Consider the following 21,375-nt stretch of genomic DNA (forward strand, 5'->3'; position numbering starts at 1 on the left):
AGTAACAACTGTTACAGTATTCACCAAGCTCTCTCTCTCCCTCCTTCCCTCCTAATTGCAATCTTTTAAACTACACCAACAAAATATCTCTGGCTAGTAACTTACCGACTACGGTTCTGTGACCTGTCTTAAACTAGTTTTTAGTGGTTGGGTATGACATGCACTGATGTTTTAAATATATTCCTTCAAGCTGTTAGAAATGAAAGAGATGGGGGAAGAGGAGCCTAGTAGTGTAAGTAGTCTTGAAGGCTTTGAGGATGGACCCCTCCCTCATCCCCCCACCTCCTATTTCCCTGGTAGCTCTAAAAAGTTAAATAACTCCTTTGCCTCCATTACCTCCACCCTTAAGAGTTAATCCAGACCTGGGCATGGTGGCACATCCCAGCACTAAGGAGGCAGAGACAAGGGTATCGCTGAGTCCAAGTTCGGTATGGTCTATATAGCAAATTCCAGCCAGAACTAAAAAAAACGGGAAGACGGTGCTGGAGTTGGCTTAACAGGCAAAGATACAATGCCACCAAGCCTACCTGAGTTCAATCTTCAGGAAACACACACAGTGAAAGAGAGAGCCAATTTCTGCAATATCATCCGATACATACACACACAAAGTATTTTTTAAAGATTCATTTGTAAAATTTTACATGTACGTATATGAATATTTTGCCTACATGTATGTATATGTTGGGGTTCAGGAGTCGCCCCACAAACCACACAAACACACATCTCAGTCAGACAGGGATGGTTTATTGAATGAACACCTTAAGATTGATCAATCAAGGGGTTGGGGATTTAGCTCAGTGGTAGAGCACTTGCCTAGGAAGCGCAAGGCCCTGGGTTCGGTCCCCAGCTCCAAAAAAAAGAACCAAAAAAAAAAAAAAGATTGATCAATCAAGAGGTTGGGGATTTAGCTCAGTGGTAGAGCGCTTGCCTAGCAAACGCAAGGCCCTGGGTTCAGTCCTCAGCTCTGGAAAAACACACACACACACACACACAACACAAGATTGATCAATCAAGGTTGCAGCTCAGAATTCCAGGGCTGAGCTACAACTACAAACATTTCTCAGAGCAGCTTATAAAGGAAAAAACACAAAAGCACAGTGAGTTCATTCCCAGGTGCAGGAAGTGCTGCCGGGTGGTCAGCTCTGACAGAAACCATTTTAGACTTAAGAGCTCATTTTGACATTTAATTTGATGGGTACTACATAAAACTTTGTGGAATTTCTTAACATTATCAAACTTTGTACCGAACATAACAAGATATGTAATCAGCATGACTTTGTTCTGAGTCAAGTTCTTTTCTGTGTCAGTGACTGGCAGGCACATTACAGCAACAATATGAAATAGCTGGCAGGCATGGAACAAAATGACTACAGCTATGCAGGGTGGAGTTGGCAGACCTCAACATATATATGCACACCAATGGATGCTTGTTGCTTAAGGAGGCCAGAAAGGAGGGTCAGATCCCTCAGAACTGGATTTAGAGATGGAGACAAGCCTCATGAAACTTAGGCCCTCTGCAGGAGCAAATGTTTTTAACCATTTCTCTGGCTCCCTAAAAACAAAAACCAAAAAACAATTTGTAATGGCCATTCCTGGTTGTCAACTTGACTATATCTGGAATGAACTACAATACAGAATTGGAGGGCTCACCTGTGATCCAGATCCTGAGGCTGGGAGATACAAGTTTCTGACCTGAATCTTGGTATGGAAATCCTGAGGCATAGTGGCTATGAAAAGCTTAGACTCGATCAAGGTAGTGCATGCCTTTAATCCCAGGAGACTGAGGCAAGCAGATCTCTGAGTTCAAATCCAGTCTTGCTTTGGGATTACAGTTAAGTGATTGGATGAATCTCAGAAACGACCTTGAACTTTGGACTTTAACATTGTCAAGACTGCTATAGACTGTGGGGCTTTGGAAGCTGGACTAAATGCATTTTTTATTATGTTATGGCTAGATATGACTCTCATAGACTCATGTGTTTGAACAAGCCTATGAGGGCCAGGGAGTGAAATGTGATGGTTTATATATGGTTGACTCAGGGAGTGGCCTTGTTGGATTAGATATGCCACTGTGGTTGTAAGACCTTTACCCTAGCTGCCTGGAAGTCAGTTTTCTACTAGCAGCCTTTAGATGAAGATGTAGAACTCTCAGCTCCTCCTGCACCATGCCTGCCTGGATGCTGCCATGCTCCCACCTTGATGATACTGGACTGAACCTCTGAACCTGTAAGCCAGCTCCAGTTAATTGTTGTCCTTTATAAGACTTGCCTTGGGCTGGAGAGATGGCTCAGTGGTTAAGAGCACCCGACTGCTCTTCCAGAGGTCATGAGTTCAATTCCCAGCAACCACATGGTGGCTCACAACCATCTGTAAAGAGATCCGATGCCCTCTTCTGGTGTGTCTGAAGACAGCTACAGTGTACTTACATATAATAAATAAATAAATCTTAAAAAAAAAAAAGTTTGTTTAAAAAAAAAAAAAGACTTGCCTTGGTCACGGTGTCTGTTCACAGCAGTAAAACCCTAAGACAATCATCATCGTCATCGTCGTCGTCGTCGTCGTCGTCCTGAATATATACCCCAGACTGTCAATCACTTGGCCAACTCCATCCCTTAAATCTGATTCACCTGAAATTATGCTAAAGAGATGGGAGAAATACTTATCTTTCCCAGAAACCATAGTTCATTGTACCCCCCACCCAACCAACTGGGGCTATAGAAGAATGGCAGCTGCAATAGTAGCTATTTTGTTGACAATTTCATGAGATTTATAATCACCATGGAAACAAAGCTCTAAGCATGTCTGTGAGAATTTCTAGACTAACCACCCTAAATGTAGATTGGCACAATCCTACAGACAGGGTCTTGGACTAAATAAAAAACAGGAACCAGGAGCTGAAGAGTTGGCTCAGTGGTTAAGAGCACTGACTGCTCTATCAAAGGACCTGGGTTCAATTTCCAGCACCCATATGGTAGCTTACAAGTATTTGTAACTGCAGTCCAGCACCCTCTTCTGTGGACACTGCATGTACATGGTACACAGTCATATAGGCAGGCAGAACATCCATACACATAATAAATATGTTTGCGGGTGAGTACCTATCTAAGAACCAGCACTTACTGGTGTTTTTCTAAAACATTTTATGTATCACAGTAGCACTCATCTCTTCTTTGTATCCACCCTACCTCCAAAAAGAAAATAAAAAACAAAACTAAAAAAAAATTAAATACAACATAACAAACATCTTGTCGTGGAAGCAGTAGTGTGTTCTGGGTCTCACTGCCCTTGTGGATTGTGAGCCGATTTGATCCACAAGGACAAAGGGAGCAGAGAGAGTGGAGGGCGGGGAGCCCTGTGAGTATGTATGGTAAATAAACCACACCAAGACTGCTTGTCAGTAGGGAGATCAACTTTATGGTGAGTGAAGGCTTATAAGGCTTGGGGGACTGAGGGCAGGGACATGAGGATGGGAAAAGGTTTTAGGATACCTGGAATTCCTCACTGGTGTGGGGAAGTCATTCAGGAATCTCAGGTGCTGGCTGAACAGGTTCTGTCAGAAGAAAGGAAATTGATCCCGTAATCTAATTGAGGCTACATAGCATGCCTCAGGTAGATGTGGGGGCTTAGAATTCCTTAGACAAAGTCAGAGAAGGAGAAACTCTGCTTGTTAAGGAGGGAGTCCTCCATTATACACACAACTCCGGAAGGCTATCTGGTCAATCCAACCGTAATTAGCAGTTTTCACAGTGTGTCATTGTGTGTCCCACAGCATACTCCTTTGTCCACACATCTTTACTTGCAAATGTTCATGCAATGAGTCATTGGTCTGGTTTGAGGCTGCTGGTTTCTGCTAATCTATCTAGAATGGATTCTCACTGGGACTCCTCTCATATATCCTGTTGTTGCCCTGTGTCATAGAACTGCAGGACTTTCACATGCCCCAGCACTTCAGATGTTGGGGTGGGCCGACTCAAAGCCTTGGATCTGGGCCTGGGTCGTAGCCCACCAGCTCTCCCACACCCATACCATCAGGGCAAGCTCTGGGGTACTGTCCCAGCCAGCTCCCACAATGTCATTGCTGGCAAGGGACAGAGCCAGCTCTTCTGATCTCATGCCCTCAGGACTACCTCATCTGTTCCCACAAAGCAATGCTGTACAATCAAGGGCCTGTTCTGAGTGTGCAGCTTGTGAGGGGCTGGGCTAGCTCTCATTCCTGCTCTCACACCCTCAGGGCCAGCTTGCATGGCTAGCCACCAGGTCCATCTCTACTGTGCTGCTCAGGCAAGGTGCGGGACCCACTCTCCGGAGTGCTGCAGTCAGCAAGGGACAGGGCCATTTCTCCTGATTTCATGCCCCTTGGGCCTGCTCTTCCACAGCTCGGGTGATGAGGAAGGAGGTAGGTAGTGAGGACATCTCTCCCTCACCCATGCCACTGCAAGGCAAACCCTGCAGATGCATGTTTTCTGACTGGATGCAGTGAGCAGCTGCCTCAGATTCCTGTTGCCTTGACAGAGTGAACTCTTGAACAATGAGCCGAAATAAACCTGTGAGCTGCTTGTCAGGGATTTTGTCACAACACCCAGAAAAGTAACTGTTGTGCTTAGTTTGGCCTAGTAATTTATAAATATCGTGTGCACGCCATCACCTTTATTACTGAAATCTGTACAATTCGAATGGACACAAGGTCTCACTCACTCTTGTGGCCCACACTGACCTGAACTCCCTATAGAGATCGGATTGTCCTCAAACGTGGAGATCTCCTGCTTCTGCTTCAGGCTTGTGTATTATACTGTCTATTTATGTATGTCTGTTTGCTCACATACACATACACATAGATGTATGTGTATACATCTATGAATCCAAACTTGGAAGACGCTCAATACATAGTTTGGACTAGTTTTAGCTATTCAAACACAACTGGATGAGAATACTTGCCTTCACAATGTGCAGGGGAGAGGTGGCTGGATGTGAGGTTCTTTGTTGCTAAGTGAAACTAAGATACACATTGTGTGATGGCTAGTACGTCTTAAATTTAAATTACTGTGCTTAAGCAGCCTGTAAAACAAGCATGCCTCTAACCTGTAAGCCACACTTGCCCAAGCACATGTAACTTCCTGGAACACTGGGCTCTTCTTATAATTGTCTGGCCCTGTTTGTGTAACTCTGTTAACAACACTTGCTTGAGATAACCAGGACATCTGCAAGGCGTCTGTTTGCTAAACTGATTGCAGGGTGAGTGCCTGAACAGAGTTTAGCCTTATGGTTCCTGTTTGGTTTTTTTGTTTTGTGTTATTTTTTTGTTTTGCCTTTATTAATTCCTAATATGGCATGGAGTCACATTTGGGAATCCCGAGTCCCAGGTGTGGCCCTGGTACCAGTATCTGAATAAACCCCTTTGTTAAAATGCATTTGTGGTCAGACTCTTTCAGTGGTGGTGAATTTTTGAATGATCCGAGATCCATTAACAACTGTAGTAGTCTAACTGGCATTAACCAAATGGTCTGCAAGTCTTCTGGGGAGCACCAAGCCAAACCAAGATCTAACAGGACTGAAACAATCTGTGTGGGATGAGGGAGGTGTCAGGGAAAGTTCTCCTTTAGGCATCTAGTTCTCTTCTCTGTAAAACTATGATCACCTGGGAGCTTAGGCGAACGCTCTCCTCTGAAGCATGCCTCCAGCTCTTACAGAGAAACTTCTGGTGCTTAGTTTTCAATGCTGGAATCAAAGGCATATGCCACCACAGCCGTCACAGTTTTTTTTTTTTTTTCCCTTAGAGTCAGGGACTCTGGACAATGTCATAGTGACCTGGCTAAACACCCCAAGGTCAAGATTGGTAGTCCCTCCTCCTTCAGGAAAATGGTGGGAAATATTGAAGTCAACCAGCAAGCCAAGTATGGCTTCTGTGGGCAAGGCCAAGAGAAAGAAATAGTCAGTTGGTATCCACAGGGAAACGCAGACTGAAGAGACCTGGACCTACGCCACTACTGCTGTCACAGACTAGCCTGTCACCAGAAGATGAACTGAACTTGACACATGCCTAGCCTGCAAAACATGCTGTGAATGTTCAGCCTTCACAGTGATCATTATTGCTATTGTAGTCAAGGAGCGAGACAGGAGATAACAAATAGGCTGCGTTAAAGTACTGTTTACAAAACATGGTAGCCAGACTTAGACTGCAGTTGGCCAAACAGCTCTATTGTTTTCTTTTGAAACAGGGTCTATGTAGCCATGGCTATTTTAGGACTCACTCTGCAGACCAGGCTGGCCTCAAACCCAGAGATCCACTTCCCTCTCCTTCCTGAGTGCTGGGGCTAAAGGGGTGTACCATGGTTTGAACATGATCAAAAGAATGATGCATGGTGAACAATGCCTTGGGGGAACTCTGACTGCGGCTCGAGAAAAAGGCAGGTCTCTGACCTCAAGTGCGTTTTGTTTCCCGGATTGTTCTTGAACAGGATTCATGCCTCCTGTGATAGACGCTTGCATTTCGTTTATAGGACATGTTTACTCTTGTTGGATTTCAGAACGTCGCTATAGAACCCAATCTGCAGACAGGATATGCTGAGTGCTGTCCTCCTGTACCCTGGACCTGGATCTGGCCTTTTGCCTTGCTTTGGTGTTTTCCCAGACATAATACATAGAATGTGCCAGGCAATTGTGTTAAATTAGTTTGTCCTGTGGAAGTTCTGGGAAAGGGCTGCTCTGTTAATATGTAGAATGTGTTTACTGACCTTCGTTTACATTTTGCTTTACTCTAACAGCCTTCCTTGGATCACTGCTGTTACAGTCGTGTATAGAAGTACACTGAACCTGAAGAAAGGCTGTCTGCAGCATTAGACTGTAGTCTGCCCAGTCCTTCCAGGTCCTCAAGCCCCAGGTCTCACAGACACAGATCTGCGTAGGGTGGCCAGAGAGTCAACACACTACCACAGCTTTCTTTTTAAAGAGGAGGAAACAGGCTTGCCTCCACCCCTTCCTTCTTTTCCTTCTAGTTTTTTGTTTTGTTTTGTTTAAGAAGATGTTACTCTGTCTTGGCTGTCCTGGAACTCAATTTGTATACCAGGATGGCCTCAAACTCACAGAGCTCCCCTGCCTCTACCTCTGAGGTGCTGAGATTAAAGGCGAGTTTCAGCAGACCAGCCATGCACTCTTCTTACTACCTGCAGAACCTAAATAGTGAAGGTGGGATGGTCTGCATATGCTTGGCCCAGTGGGTGGCACTATTAGAAGGCGTGGCCTTGTTGGAGGAAGTGTGTCACTGTGGGGTGGGCTTGGAGACACTCCTCCTAGCTGCCTGAGGATGCTCAGTCTGTTCCTGGCTTCCTTCAGGTGAAGATGTAGAACTCAGCTCCTCCTGCACCACGACTGCCTGGATGCTGTGATGCTGCCATGCTCCTACCTTGATGATAATGGACTGAACCTCTGAACCTGGAAGCCAGCCCTAATTAAATGTTGTCGTTTATAAAATTTACATTGGTCATGGTGTCTGTTCACAGCAATAAGATCCTAAGACAGAAGGGAAAATAATATTCCCAGCATATAAACTAGCGTGGTAATTTGGGTGCTCCAAAAAATGCCTGCACATGAGGACCAGCATTTAAAGAAGGACACTCACATGTAATAAAAACAAGGCACTGCTCTCTATTTAAAGTAAACCTATTGAGCGACAGCCGTGGCACAGAATATGTTCAAGATGGGGCGTGAACCCCAGGGCTCCCGCATGGAGCCCAGTACTGTAGATGCCAGCAGAAGGACCAGTCTCTGATGGACTCAGAACTGGATAAACCACACTGGGCGTTTCCCAGTTAAGTGTTTGCCAGTGTGTGGCCAGGCCTATTACAGCTACTGAGCAAACGGGTTGGCATGAATAGTTATGTCCTTAATGTGCACATCATTAAGAGGTCTGTAAGTCTTCTCATTTACTGGTAACTTCTCCAATTCATCCAAAGTCTCCAGACCATCTATTACCCTGAAAGAGAAACGACACAGTATATAAAAAGTCTCTCACTGGACATGGAAAGTGCCTACAGCAGTTACAGTCTCAGGAGAGTGCTCTCCTCTGCCTTCTTTTACCATCATGTGGCCTGGTTGGATTGTGTGTCCTGGACACAGGGGCAAAGTGGAGCATAAAGGTTGGTCACATGCACAAAAGTCACCAAGGAGAGTGATGTGGCCCTGAATTCAAGAGGCTTAGGATCCACATTTCCCCAGGTCTTTCTCATGACAGCTAGGTGACCTCAAGGAATTTGATTGTCCCTCTGAGGTCCATGTGCCAGAGGTTTGGTCCCCAGTTTGGGACTACTGGGAGGTACAAAAGCCTTTAAGGGATACGGTCTAGGGCTTGGGAAGATTGCCGCCTATGAGTTCAACCCCCAGCACATCTATAATCCCAGAGCTGGCTGAGTAGAGACAGGAGGATCCCTGGGGCTTGCTGGCTAGCTGAATCAGCTCCGGATCCGTGAGAGGTTAAGGAGGTCACCCAGTCTCAACCTCTGCTCTTCACATTCTCATCTGTGGGCGCGGGTACATACACACACACACACACACACACACACACACACACACACACACACACACCCCAGCACGGAGGAGACAAGGGGCATGAAGGGAGGTCTTTGTTTGGGTCAAGTGGGTTTGTGGACCTTATCTTTTCCTTTCATTTGCTTCCTGGCCTCGAAGTGAACAGTTTTGGTACACCACATGCTTTCATGACATGCACTGGACAAAGCACTGGAACAAATGATCATGGACTGAAACTTGTAAAACTTTGGGTCAAAAAAAGCCTTATCTTAAAAAATAAAAACCATGGTTGGAATCTGAGCCAATGCAGTTACTGAGGGAAATTTTTTTTTTTAATACTGCACCTTAATGCATCAGGGTTTATGTATGAATTTAATTAAATTTCTATCTAATGTGTATGCATATTTTGCCAGCACATATGCCTGTAAACCACATGCATGCAGTGCCCCAGGAAGCCAGAAGAGAGTGTTAGGTTCCCAGGAACTGGAGTTACAGAGGCTGAAAGCCACCATGTAGGTTCCGGGAATTGAACCCTGGTCCCGAGGAAGAAGAGCTTATGGGCCACCTCTCCAGCTCCATGAAGCATGTACTTTAAAAACAAAAAACAGATTTGCATTTATTTTGCATTTCCACTACGATAAAAAAGGACAGGAATGAATAGTCAGTCTTAGTGGCACAGGCTTTAATCCCAGCACTTGGGAGGAGGAGGCAAAGGCAGGCAGATATATGTGAGTTCAAGCCCATCCTGATTTATGTTGTGAGTTCCAGGTCAGCTGGGGCTCCATAGTGAGACCCTGTCTACAAACAAACAAACAAACAAACACACACAAAACACAAGAAAAGCATGTAAGCAAGAAAGCCTAAGGGATCCACAACAAACATACCTTTTAAATTTACTCCTATGTCAAGACAATTAAGTCCTATAAATTACCTTCTGGTCTATATGAAAACCAGAGAACCTGGAAAATAGACTTGTAGGGTCAGGAATCTAGAAAATGAGGTCCTTAGGAAACCAACAGAAAACTTACATGTCTTCTTTCCAGAAAAAAATATGTGTACAAATACAACTTCAGGTAGTTTGGGCTAGAGAGAGGCTCACTGGTTAAGGGCACTGGCTGCTCTTACAGAGGACCTGGGTTTGGGTCTCAGCCCACATGGCAGTTCACAGCTTCAATTCTAAGAGACCCAAAACCTTCTTCTGACCTCCGTAGGTACCAGGCACACACATGCTGAACATAAATTCAAACATCGTACAAATAAAACTGAGAGAAAAAAATCTAAGAACGAAGTAATCCACAAGCCTAAGGCTGACCTTAGTTTCAGGTTATTGGCAGACACCGAGATGATGAGATGCCTTCAGTCTGGGGTCCCAGTTGCTGCATTAATTATATGCTAAGCTAGACATGGGTATTTGGAACACAAGTAAACAGAGGAGCCTCTAATTTTTTAACCTCACTTAACAGCCAAACTACTCAATAAAACTCTAGCCAAGCAAGGTGACTCCTACCTGTTCATTTCAGAACAGGGAAGGCTGAGCAAGGAGGACCATGAGTGGGAGCAAAGTCTGGGTAGACTACATTGTTTTAAAACCAAACAAATACGTTCTGGTACGCTAGAGTCATGTATTTTATCACTGAGCATGACAGACACACGTTGAATGAAGAAATTTCACCTCCTAATGAATTATAAAAGCAGCTTTAAGGTTGAGTGTTTATAATACACGGTTCAGCAAGAACTACCAAGCAGCTCCCTAGGATCAGATCAGACACACTTCCCCGAAGGCACAACCCACACAGCTGAAAAACATCACCTACTCTGCCGACAGGCAAGGTGTGGCCACATCTAGATCTTTTTAACTCTTTAAAAAAGAAGAGGAGGGGGTTGGGGATTTAGCTCAGTGGTAGAGCGCTTGCCTAGCAAACGCAAGGCCCTGGGTTCGGTCCCCAGCTCTGAAAAAAAGAAAAAGGATAAAAAAAAAAAAGAGGAGGAGGAGGAGGAGGAGATGAAAAGACAAAGAAAGAAAGAAAGGAAGGGAAGGGAAGGGAAGGGAAGGGAAGGGAAGGGAAGGGAAGGGAAGGCAGGCAGCAGGCAAGCTCAGGTAGTATATAACTTCCTCTGCGTCAGAGAGCTGACAGCTGATGACTGGGACCTAAAGTCCAGGTACTTTTAGTTGTGGAACTGGTCTTTCCAGTATTAGCTATGCTGGGATCACACCATGCATGTACACTGATATGCCAAAGAAGGAGATGACTACAATACTCACTTTCCGAACACTGTATATTTCATGTCCAAGTGTGGCTGCTTGCCATAGGTGATGAAGAACTGAGATCCGTTGGTGTTTGGGCCATTATTAGCCATAGATACAACACCTCGAACATTGTGCTAAAAAGGAAATACCAAGGCATTAATTTAACTGTGCTGTTAATTGCAAATTCCAAAGGCAAACTGAAACACTGCTTTCTCAATATTCAGGAGACTAAGAAATGTCTTAGCTAGCTTCTGTATTAATATTAATCCAAATGGGCAGGTTGTGTATTATCTGCATCACTAAAACCCGGCATATAATTTGCTTATATAATTATTATATCCTCCAATCTATTTCATTTTCATATTGGAGAAGCAGTCACAAGCACTTTTCTTTCTAACTGTGTGCAGCAGAAACATTCCTTACATTTATACTAAGGAACATGCACTACAATGAAAATCCACCAGGCGTCAAACCCAAATCCTCCAAATCTCTTCTCAAACACTGGACACTAGGCTCGCTTCTTGATCTGTAAAACCAGGGAGGTGGGACTACTTCAGGGTCTGTTCAAGATGCAGACGCTCACAAGAGTTGAACAGATCGCAAACTAGCACCTGAGCAGAGATGGAGTCTAGCAGGTTCAACAGTGTATCTCTCCTGCCCAAGGATTTCTTTTCTTTTGCTTTTTTCAAATATTCATTTATTTTATGTACATCAGCACACTGTAGCTGTCTTCAGACACACCAGAAGAGGGCATCAGATTTCATTACAGATGATTGTGAGCTACCATGTGGTTGCTGGGAATTGAACTCAGGACCTCTGGAAGAGTAGCCAGTGTTGGTTTTTTTTTTTTTTGTTTGTTTGTTTTTGTTTTTGTTTTTTCCGGAGCTGAGGACTGAACCCAGGGCCTTGCACTTGCTAGGCAAGCGCTCTACCACTGACCTAAATCCCCAACCCCCAGTGCTCTTATCGATCCATTTATTAGCCCAGGACTGGTTAACCTGAGGTCTCACCTAGTTCTAATATTATCAATACTACTAATTTACAAGACCCGGTATAAGAATTGAAAGCATCTCACTGAAATAAATGAAGCTATGCCACAGAGACATAGCCAGTCAACAGCAGCAAACATAACTGCGGATTAAAATGGCATTGGCTGTTGGTCAGGTGACACAAGCTAGAAAAGCTAGGGAGGTGCTGCTACATCCGAACAAGACAGCGTTACCTCGGTGACAGACGACTCCTGCTCACGTGCGGTGGCTCATGCCTAGAACCTTAGCACCTGGTGAGCTGAGATAGGAGGGGTTCAAGATCACCTGAGTCACACAGTACAGACCGCAGCATGCTTTTCCACTACTGATATGCTATAATGTTTTCACTGGATAGTCAGTGGGCAGCTGTCTCTATGAACAAGAGCTCCTCTGGCATGCATAGATGGTGAACCTTGAATACCCATCAACTCTGGTGTATAGGACAATGGCTTTTGTTTGTTTTCTGACAGGACCTCATGTAGCCCAGGCTAGCTTCAAATTCATTGTGCAGCTGAGACTGACCTTAGACCTCTGACCTTCCAGCCTCTCTCTACTTCTGTGATGCTGAGATTATAGGTGTCATCACCATGTCTTGTTCATGTATTTCTGGGGACTGAGTCCAAAGCCTTCTACCTGCCAGCCAAGCATTCTATCCTCCGAGCTATGTTCCCAGGTCAGGAAAAAGATATAGCTTAGACTGGCCTCAAATCAGTAATCCTCCTATTTTATCTTCTTCAGCATTTGCTTATCAACACAGGTCGCCAGAACTGGTGCTGGTTTTGTTTTTTGTTTTTGTTTTTGTTTTGTTTTGTTTTGTTTTGTTTTAATACAAAGTATCTACTTAGCCAGGTTTAGTGGCATGCACCTTTAATCCCAGTACTTGTGAGGCAGAGGCAGGAGGATTGCTAAGTTCAAGAGATCTGGTCTACAGAGCAAGTTCTAGGGCAGAAACCCTGTTTTGGAAAAACAATAATAAAAATGATAAGGATGGATTTTTTTAAATGTTTTTTACTTTTAATTTTTACAGTTTGTGTGTGTTATGTGTGTGTCAGCAGTGTGTACTACCTACAGAAGCCAAAACAGGGAGCTGGGTCCTCTGGAACTGGAGTTACAGATGTTTGTGAGGAGCCAGGTGGTTGCTGGGAATTGAACCTGGGTCCTCTGGAAGAGCAGTCAGTGCCCTTAGCCCTGAGACATCTCTCCAGCCCCAGTAACCGATTCTTCCTTTTTCTTCTTCTTTTCCTCCTCTTCCTCATCCTTTTTAAGATTTACTTATTTCATGTATGTGAGTACACTGTAATTGCCTTCAGACGCACCAGAGAGGAGGATCCCATTACAGATGGTGTGGTTGCTGGGAATTGAACTCAGGGCCTATGGAAGAGGAGTCAGTGCTCCTAACCACTGAGCCATCTCTCCAGCTCCCTAGTAGCAGATTCTTTTTTTTTTAAAGATATATTTATTTATTGTGTGCATATGAGTACACTGTAGCTGTCTTCAGACACACCAGAAGAGGGCATCAGATCCCATTACAGATGGTTGTGAGCCACCATGTGGTTGCTGGGAATTGAACTCAGGACCTCTGGAAGAGCAGTCAGGGCTCTTAACCACTGAGCCACCTCTCCAGCCCAGCAGATTCTTTATAAGTCCTTCTCAGTGGAAGCTAACACAAGTATTAAGTAAAGATAACACAGGATATCCAAATGTCTAATAGAGAAGTAGAAAAGTTGGAGACTGGGCTGGGGATATGGCTCATGGTCAGTAATGCTCTCCCAGGACCCAAGTTAGGTTCCCAGCACCCACACCATACAGCTCACAACTAGCTGTAACTCCAGCTCTTCTTAACTCCATGTCTCTGAGGCATCTGCACTCACGGACACATACTCACACTCTGAAACACACACCTACAGATAATTAAAAATTGTAAAAATAAGCCTTCAAAAAAAATCAACCAAGAAGTCACTTCTTCCCTTATCACAGGCATGCTAGTGCACCCCTTTAATCTCAGCGCTCATAGGCTGAAGCAGGCAGGCCACCATGAGTTTGAGGCCAGCAAAGGCCACATAGATCTTCAAAAGGTCAGTAACTCAGACTTTATGGTTAGATGGTAAGCCCCTTTCCTATATGTCTTGCTAAATACTTCAAGTTGGACCCAAGGCCCCAATTTTATCCCAGTGCAGAGATGCATGACTCCAGAGCCTATGCCAGGCTAGAACTGCCAATTATTTCCACTCTGACATCACTTACCGAGTGTGCAAACTCTACAAAAAGTATATTCATTTCATAACCATTTGTTTGTTGAGCTAGCCTTGGCTGGCCTGGAACTCACTGAGTAGACCAAACTGGCCTCGAACCCACTCATCTGTGTTGTTGTAAAATATAAAAAAATAAAAAAAAAAGCATCACTGTCTTTTATCCCCACTAGGATCGGCACTGCAGTGCCCCAAGATATCTGCTGGATATCTTAATTCTCAGTCAGCAAAAGCGTCTCACCTTCTCTGCTCCATCCCCTATCACACTGCCGAAGGCCTCCCTCTGAGCCTGGCAGCAATCTACCTATCTAGTTCCCGAGGCAGGTTTCCATGTCAGAAACACACATCCCAACTCTGTGGTGGCCCAAACCAGCTGCCCCACACTCCATTACACTTAAATCTATACATGAAAGAATACATAACACAATAACCTTTGACCCAATTTATAAGATAGAACTGCCCACGTAAACATACAAAGCCCAGTACCATCCACCCCTTAAGAACATTAATAACAACTTGTAAATACACAGAGCGGAATCTTAGGGTCACCTGCCATGGCTTCTCTCCCTCTCCCTCCTGTCTCTTCTCTTTTCCGTTTCAGTCTCCTCCTCTTCCTTCAGACTCTTCTCCCACGCATCCTTTCTTCTCATCCAATGACAGGCCTCCTTCTATTCTGTTCCTGCCCTCACCTGTATTTTACAATTTAACTGGGGAGAAGGTTCTGGTGAAGTCACCTGAGTCCTGAGTACAGGACTAGGCAGCTGTCCTGGGGGCAGTGGAATTAGCATCAAAATACAGATAACTCCAGGGCAAACCACAACACTTCTGCTGCCTCCCACGGGTTGGGATTGAAGGTGTGTGCCACCACACACAGCTCTTAATGACATTAATGTGTTCCGTCAGATATAAAGTTCCAAGTGTAAGCTGAGTCACAGAGATTCCATACCTTCAGATATTCACTGTATTCATCCTCAAACTTCTTGCCCCAGATACTGCTGCCTCCTCTTCCAGTACCTATATAACAAGACAAACAAATCAGAGGCGTCTAACTAGATTTCAATGGGGACTCCATTTCTAAAACAGGAGGAGTGCTTTATAGCATAGTATATATTTATTTATATGGTGGTGGGGATCCAAGCCAGGGCAGTACACATGCTAGGAAAGTGCACTACCACAGAGTTAATTTCCAGCCCTAGCTGAACTCTTTACGTGTGTGTGTGTGTCTAGGAAAGAGAGAACTTGTTTAGAAGTTTGAACACAAAACTTGATGTATGCTATTCAAGTGTCTACCAGTGAGTTGTGTCTCGGTCTTCCAAGGACAACGCTGTACACCAGCTGGCTTCTAGCATCCTCCCGACAGGGAGAAACCCCTCCTCATTAATACTGCTCATATTTTATAGCCATGGGTTAATACCTCCTCCTTCTAAAAACGTATCTTGCTGCTGGCTGGACCAAAAGCAAGTACATTAGTTTCTTAATGTATTATGGTGCATGCATGACTGCATTCCCAGCACCCATAAGGTAGAAAGAGGCAGGATTGTTGAGTCTGAGGCTAATTTGGGTGAGTTAAGTGAAGAAACCCTGCCTCATGGCTCAGCTGTTAAAAACACTTGCTGATTCCCAGAATGCAGGAGCAGGCAGATCTCTGAGCTTGAGGCTAGTCTGGTCTACAGAACAAGTTCCAGGACAGCTAGGGCCACACAGAGAGAAACCCTGTCTCAAACAAACAAACGAACAACAACAAATCCCCAAAGCAAAAACCAAACACTTGATGAGCTGAACAAGGAAGCCACCAGGCCAAACTGCATGGGGAAATGTCTTTGAGGACTCAACCCTACACCAAGAACTACAGGCAACTGAGTCCTGCCGAGGCCAGGAGGTGTCTCCTGGGGAGAACACATCAACTGGTTATGCACTGCCAAACGCTTAGCTTTGAAGACAGATATACAATAATGCCTTTCAGACGCGACAGGTCATGTCTGGGAATATATGTGTCTTAACGGCTTACTATTGCTGTGATAAAACACCATGACCAACGTGGGGAGGAGGAAACGTCTACTTCATTCACAGTTCCATAGGACAGTTCATCGTCATAGGCAGTGTGGGTAGCAGGGTGCTGAGGAGGAGTTGGAGGGGTGGGGTGGTGACACACATCTTTAGTCCCAACACTCAGGAAGCAGAGGCAGACAGATCTCTCTGAGTTTGAGGCCAGCCTGGTGTACAGACCAAGTTCCATGACAGCCAGGGCTGTACAGAGAAACCCTGTCTTGAAAAAAACACACAAACAAATGAAAGAAAAAAAGGAAGGAAGGAAGGAAGGAAGGAAGGAAGGAAGGAAGAAAGAAAGAAGGAAGAAAAGGAAAGGCAAGGCAGTGTGGTAAGAATTGAAGAAAGCTGGAGGCAGGAGCTGATGCAGAGGCCATGGATGGGTGCTGCTTACTGCCTTGCTCAGCCTGCTTTCTTATAGAACCCAAGACCACCAGTTCTAGGGTGGCCCCACCCATGGTAGGCTTGACCCTCCCACATCAATCACTAATTAAGAAAATACCCTACAGTCTTGCCTACAGCCCAATCTTATGCAGGCATTTTCTCAAGTGAGGCTCCCTTCTCTCTGATGACTCTAGCTCAGTGGTTCTCAGCCTACCTAATGTTGACCCTTTAATACAGTCCCTCAGGCTGTGGTGACCTCTAACCACAAATTATTTTCCTTGCTACTTCATAACTGTAATTTTGCTACTGTTATAAATCTTAATGTAGGTATCTGTGTTTTCCAACAGTATTTAGCAACCCCTGTGAAAACTTCATTCAACTAGAAAAGGAGTGCGACCCACAGGTTAAGACCCACTGCTCTAGGTCGTGTCAAGTTGACATAAAACTAGCATGGACAATATGTACAAATACATATATCCATGCAAAAAGACCCCATGAGTTTGAGGGAGATCACAGACAGGTGGGTACACAGGAGGGTTTGGAGGGATGGAAAGGAAGGAGAAATGCTGTAATAAAAAGAGAACACTTTGCTTTTACAAGGACCTGGGTTCAGTTCAATCCCAGAATGCAAATGTTGGCTCAGGAGTCACCAGGTATGCATGCAGGGCCCTTGCACACAGGCAGGCAAAACACCCCAAAGTAAATAGATCTTTAAAGAAACAAAACTCTAAACTTTTCTGCTATTGCCAAAGTACCCCTGTTATAAAGCATTTTATTTTTCAATTATTTTACACATCATTTTCATGTGATACAGCCAATTTTCAGTTAGTGGGAAAACTTACCTGTTGGATCTCCTGTTTGAACCATGAAGCCCTTGATATTTCTATGGAACACACAGCCATTGTAGTAATTACTGGCACACAGAGCCAAGAAATTCTGAAGAGAATAAAAATGGTGATTGAGAAACAGTTTGGGTGATTGAGAAACCTACTTGAGATAAAGCTCCAGTCGTGGTCACTGAAGACACTATTGTAGCGTATTTAACCATGACTTCTAGACATCAGCTCTTGGAATAAGATATTCCGTCTCTGCAGGTCCCAGGAGCCCTGTGTACTCTACCCGGCACCCTGCAGCTTAGGGCGTGGCACTCTTTTGCAGTCACTTGCTGCTCTTGTCTTCACTCCCAGCTGGAGTGGAGGAGGGAGGGCACTGACTGTCCCTTGCCCATCACTGTTCCCTAGACATGGCTGGACAGTCTTTTAACCAATAATTGCATGAATGAAAAAGTTGACTTATCTTCCTTTTATCCTTATCATTTCAACAGAGTAAGCAGTCACAAAACAATTCTCTTATATCTTAATTTCCTGAAAACAAATGAGGCAAAAGAAGAAAAAAGATACTGGACGCTTGACGGTTACGGGAAAAGCACCTACTTATTTACATCCACTTTGTATGTGTGCAGGGACATGAGCTTGGTGCAGAAGCAGAAGCTGGGGAAGGTTGCAAATCCTAAGCTACTGCCCTCAGCCTTTTCCCTCTGAGACAGGGTCTCTCACTGAACCTGGAACTGGCTACTGTCCAGGAAGCCCCTGTAGTCCTTTAGTCTTTGCCCCACCCCCTGCACGGGTTTACACGCCAGTGTGACCACACCCAGCATTCTCTACGGGGTCTGGTCTTTATGCTCACACAGCAAGCACTCTCCTCTGCTGAGTTGTCTCCCCAGTCCCATCCTCCTTTCTCTTATTTAACTCTGACATCAGGAAAAGTAGGAGTTAGACCTGAAATTATGATAAGCTTTCCCTGATAGTGGTTCACAGAAAGTTTTCTTATTTTTTTTAGGCTCGATAATTCAGTTTCAAAGTGGTTATCCTGTTGTAGGCAAAATATTATTGTGCTTGTGTAAAGATTATCCTTGTTGTTATTGCAATGCTGGTTTCTCTGCCCCTATATCTGGTTACAATCTTGATAAGGCATTGTAATGCTTATTCCAAGACTCTCTGGTCTCAATGGTGTATAAACACTGATCCCCATTTGCTCTCTACTTTGTCAATAAAAGCTGGTGAGCCAATGGCTGAGCAGAGGAGAGAATAGGGTTGGACTTTTGATCCCACCCAGGGGAGCGGGAGAGACAGAGAAGAGAGGATTCAGTATGAGAAAAGAGTTGAGAAGACACCATGAGAACACACCTGGAGCAGAGATCCAGACCACTACTAGGATAAAAGTGTATTGGGGATTTTGGCTAGGAGGTAGCCAGATTAGGATTAAAATAGATTAATACTGCTCAGCTATTGTGCCATAAAGCTTGGTTAAATAAATCTTTTCTGCCTCATTTATTTGGGAAATAGTTGGGATAAAGAAAGAACTGTCACTTTAAAAAGTGCCCTAACATCCTGTTATATTAGGGTGTTTATGTTGTTTCTGTTTGTTTTAAGGACACTCTGTAGCTCTGCCTGGCCTAGAACTCACTATACAGACCTCAAACTCAGAGATGCACTGGACTCTGCTCCCTGCGTGCTGGCATTAAAGTGTGCATTCCCTCATTAGTTGAATTTTGATGTGCAGTGACACTCACCTCACAGGTTTTGGGTGTTCTCTCACAGAAGACTTCTATCTTGATATCTCCCACATCTGTATGCAGTGTCACAGACTGAAAGACGGAGAATGTGAAAAGGAATCATATTTCCTCCAGTAACTATAGGTTCTGTATTATTTCTTTGACTGGATATTCAAGTTGGCAATCTGACTCAAGACATTAAAGATGACTCATTCACACAAAGCAGCTCTGATAGATAAGTCACACTTATTTCTCCAAATTAATTTCGATAGCAGGAAAAACATCTCTTGAAGACTTATATAGATGAAAAGAGGTTAAATTTTACATGCAAACACTGTAGTAGAAATGATTAATTTTATTTAGATTTTTTCCATGAATTAAAAACAATGGTTACATCTAATTACTGATTTTTATGTCTCAACATTACTAATACTTAACTGAAAAGAATGTTAATAAGTTGATTTTTTTTTTCAGAACAGTTTCGACTATTTCCTTTGGGTATCTTGATTTTAAGAAACAGGGTTAAAAAAAGCATTTACATCATTTACTAAAGACAGCAAACCAAAGGTTGTTGGCATTCCCAGGCCACAATGCTTTCTTGATGGCCTCTTCATTTCTTGTGGTATCTGATGCTTGGGACCTTTACTTTTATCCATATCTTATTTCAGAGATGAAGAAAACTATTTGGAGGCTTCCCTTTTTTTTGAGTCAAATCTTGCTAGAAGCCAGGGTTGGTCTCACGGTGGCAGCAATCTGCCTGCCCCAGCCTCCCGAGCCTCTCTTCTTAACCTGGTAACCCGCAGTGAGTGTGCCATGTTGGAGGTGAGTGGGGGTGCTTCAGTGGAGACACGGGAGCTACACTCGCTGCTATTCTACCTCAGGTTCTACCTGTGCTGCTCACACCTGCAGGGAAGGGCACACTAAACACCTGTTTATTCCTTTTTGTGTTTTTTGATTCTGGATCTATGTAGACATGGATGGCCTGGATTGGAGCTCCTATAGACGAGACTGGGTGCGAGTTGGCTTCCTGAATGCTGGGACAGTAGACCTGTGCCATCACAGCATCGAGATATCATTGTAATGATCATGCCCACGCGTTCACTCTACTCTGTACTCTCTCAGTGGGACATACAGTGTCTCTCAGTCTTCCCGCCCCTCCCCCTCCCCTCTCCTCCCTCACCCTAGGAATGCACTCTGCCACTGAGCTAGCTACATACTCGGTATCCTGTCTGACCGCCTACAAAAAAAAAAAAAATCATAATTTAAAACCAAGCCTGGGCTGCTGAGAGGGTTTAGCAGTTACCAGGATTTGTTGCTTTTGCAGGAGGACCTGTTCAGTTCCCAGCACCCACATCTGCTTGTGTCCAGCTCCAGGGAATCCAAAGGGGATAAAAACAAACAGCCAATCATCCACTCAGAATAATTCTACAATACTCACCATTCTCCTTCTTGATGCTTCTAGGGAGCACTATTTAATTTTTCAAAGCTCCTAAAAGAGAGAGGAATTAGTTCACTTTACCCTATCTTTCTCACCATACTTGTTCATCCTTATAGTAGATTTACAACGAAAAGTGTAGAATAGCATCCTCTAAATAAAAGTCCGACCATAGATGTGTTGAGATCCTACCCACGCAACAAACCACCGCAGCGCTCTACTTACTTTACCCATTTTCTTAAAGTTTTTTTTTTTTTTTTTTTTTTTTTTTTCCTGCAGGGGAGGCACATTCCTACCTCCCGGTCTAGTGCTCTAGATAGGCACCGGAGCTCCCTTTATCCCGGACACCTACTTTACTTAAGACAGTAAGTACAACAAACTTCCATACTTCACAGTTTTTTTACAGATGCCAAGTCTTGCTAACTTCACAATCGTATTTAGAAGTGCTAGAAACACCACCTCCAGCCCACGAGTATCCCAAGAAATAAAGTTGCACTAACGTGAGGCGCAGCAGGCGTTTGAGTGGAGGAATAAAAGGATAAAAGCCGTTACTCCGCACTTACACACCTCGCTCAGCACCGCTGCTGCGGTAACAAAAATGTCTCATTCACAGGTGCCGGCATGCCTGCGGGTTCCAAGAGTGTCAATGCACCACCGGAAGTGAGGCGCGGGGCTCTCCGCAGAGAACGCCCTACTCTCCCGCCAGTCTCTCCTCAGCACACGGACTAGGGCTCCTGGGGAGGGGTGGAATGGGGAGGTGGGGCATGCACCTCACTCCTCGGCCCCCTCTGACCGCGAGAGGGTTCTACGGACAACCTTACAGCGCCCAGATACCTCATACAGTCGTCTGGAGTCGGAAGCAAAGCGCACCGGACCACTTCCGCCCATCTTCTTCCTACATTGCCAGGAGC

At 44.5% G+C, this 21,375-nt stretch overlaps 1 protein-coding gene across 4 annotated transcripts; it reads right to left on the reverse strand.

Moving 5' to 3' along the window:
* Positions 1 to 7,618: 7,618 nt before the first annotated feature.
* Ppil3 (peptidylprolyl isomerase like 3) lies at positions 7,619 to 21,325 on the reverse strand. Of its 4 annotated transcripts, none has more exons than XM_087565297.1 (7): positions 20,965 to 21,325; positions 20,468 to 20,518; positions 19,048 to 19,122; positions 17,318 to 17,411; positions 14,992 to 15,059; positions 10,784 to 10,902; positions 7,619 to 7,969 (listed from the first exon to the last, which is right to left on the reverse strand). In XM_087565297.1, the coding sequence occupies exons 2-7, from the start codon at positions 20,468 to 20,470 to the stop codon at positions 7,843 to 7,845; spliced, it is 486 nt and encodes a 161-aa protein (XP_087421423.1). In that variant the 5' UTR covers positions 20,471 to 20,518; positions 20,965 to 21,325; the 3' UTR covers positions 7,619 to 7,842. The 4 variants fall into 4 exon arrangements, with proteins under 4 accessions (XP_087421423.1, NP_783638.1, XP_087421424.1 ...); NM_175707.3 differs by having other exon boundaries at positions 21,032 to 21,301; XM_087565298.1 differs by lacking the exon at positions 7,619 to 7,969 and adding an exon at positions 9,191 to 9,318 and having other exon boundaries at positions 21,032 to 21,325.
* Between the last annotated feature and the right edge of the window lie 50 nt (positions 21,326 to 21,375).

This window comes from Rattus norvegicus, chromosome 9 (genome assembly GCF_021556685.1).
Source record: "Rattus norvegicus strain SHRSP/BbbUtx chromosome 9, alternate assembly SHRSP_T2T, whole genome shotgun sequence".
NCBI classification, from domain to species: domain Eukaryota; kingdom Metazoa; phylum Chordata; class Mammalia; order Rodentia; family Muridae; genus Rattus; species Rattus norvegicus.

What these genes read in the sequence shown, in the direction of transcription:
- Ppil3 (XM_087565297.1), bottom strand. An exon ending in GAACACCCAAAACCTGTGAG is followed by an intron (nt 17,412 to 19,047) that starts GTGAGTGTCACT and finishes TATTCTCTTCAG; the next exon opens with AATTTCTTGGCTCTGTGTGC. An exon ending in AAATATACAGTGTTCGGAAA is followed by an intron (nt 7,970 to 10,783) that starts GTGAGTATTGTA and finishes TTTCTCTTTCAG; the next exon opens with GGTAATAGATGGTCTGGAGA.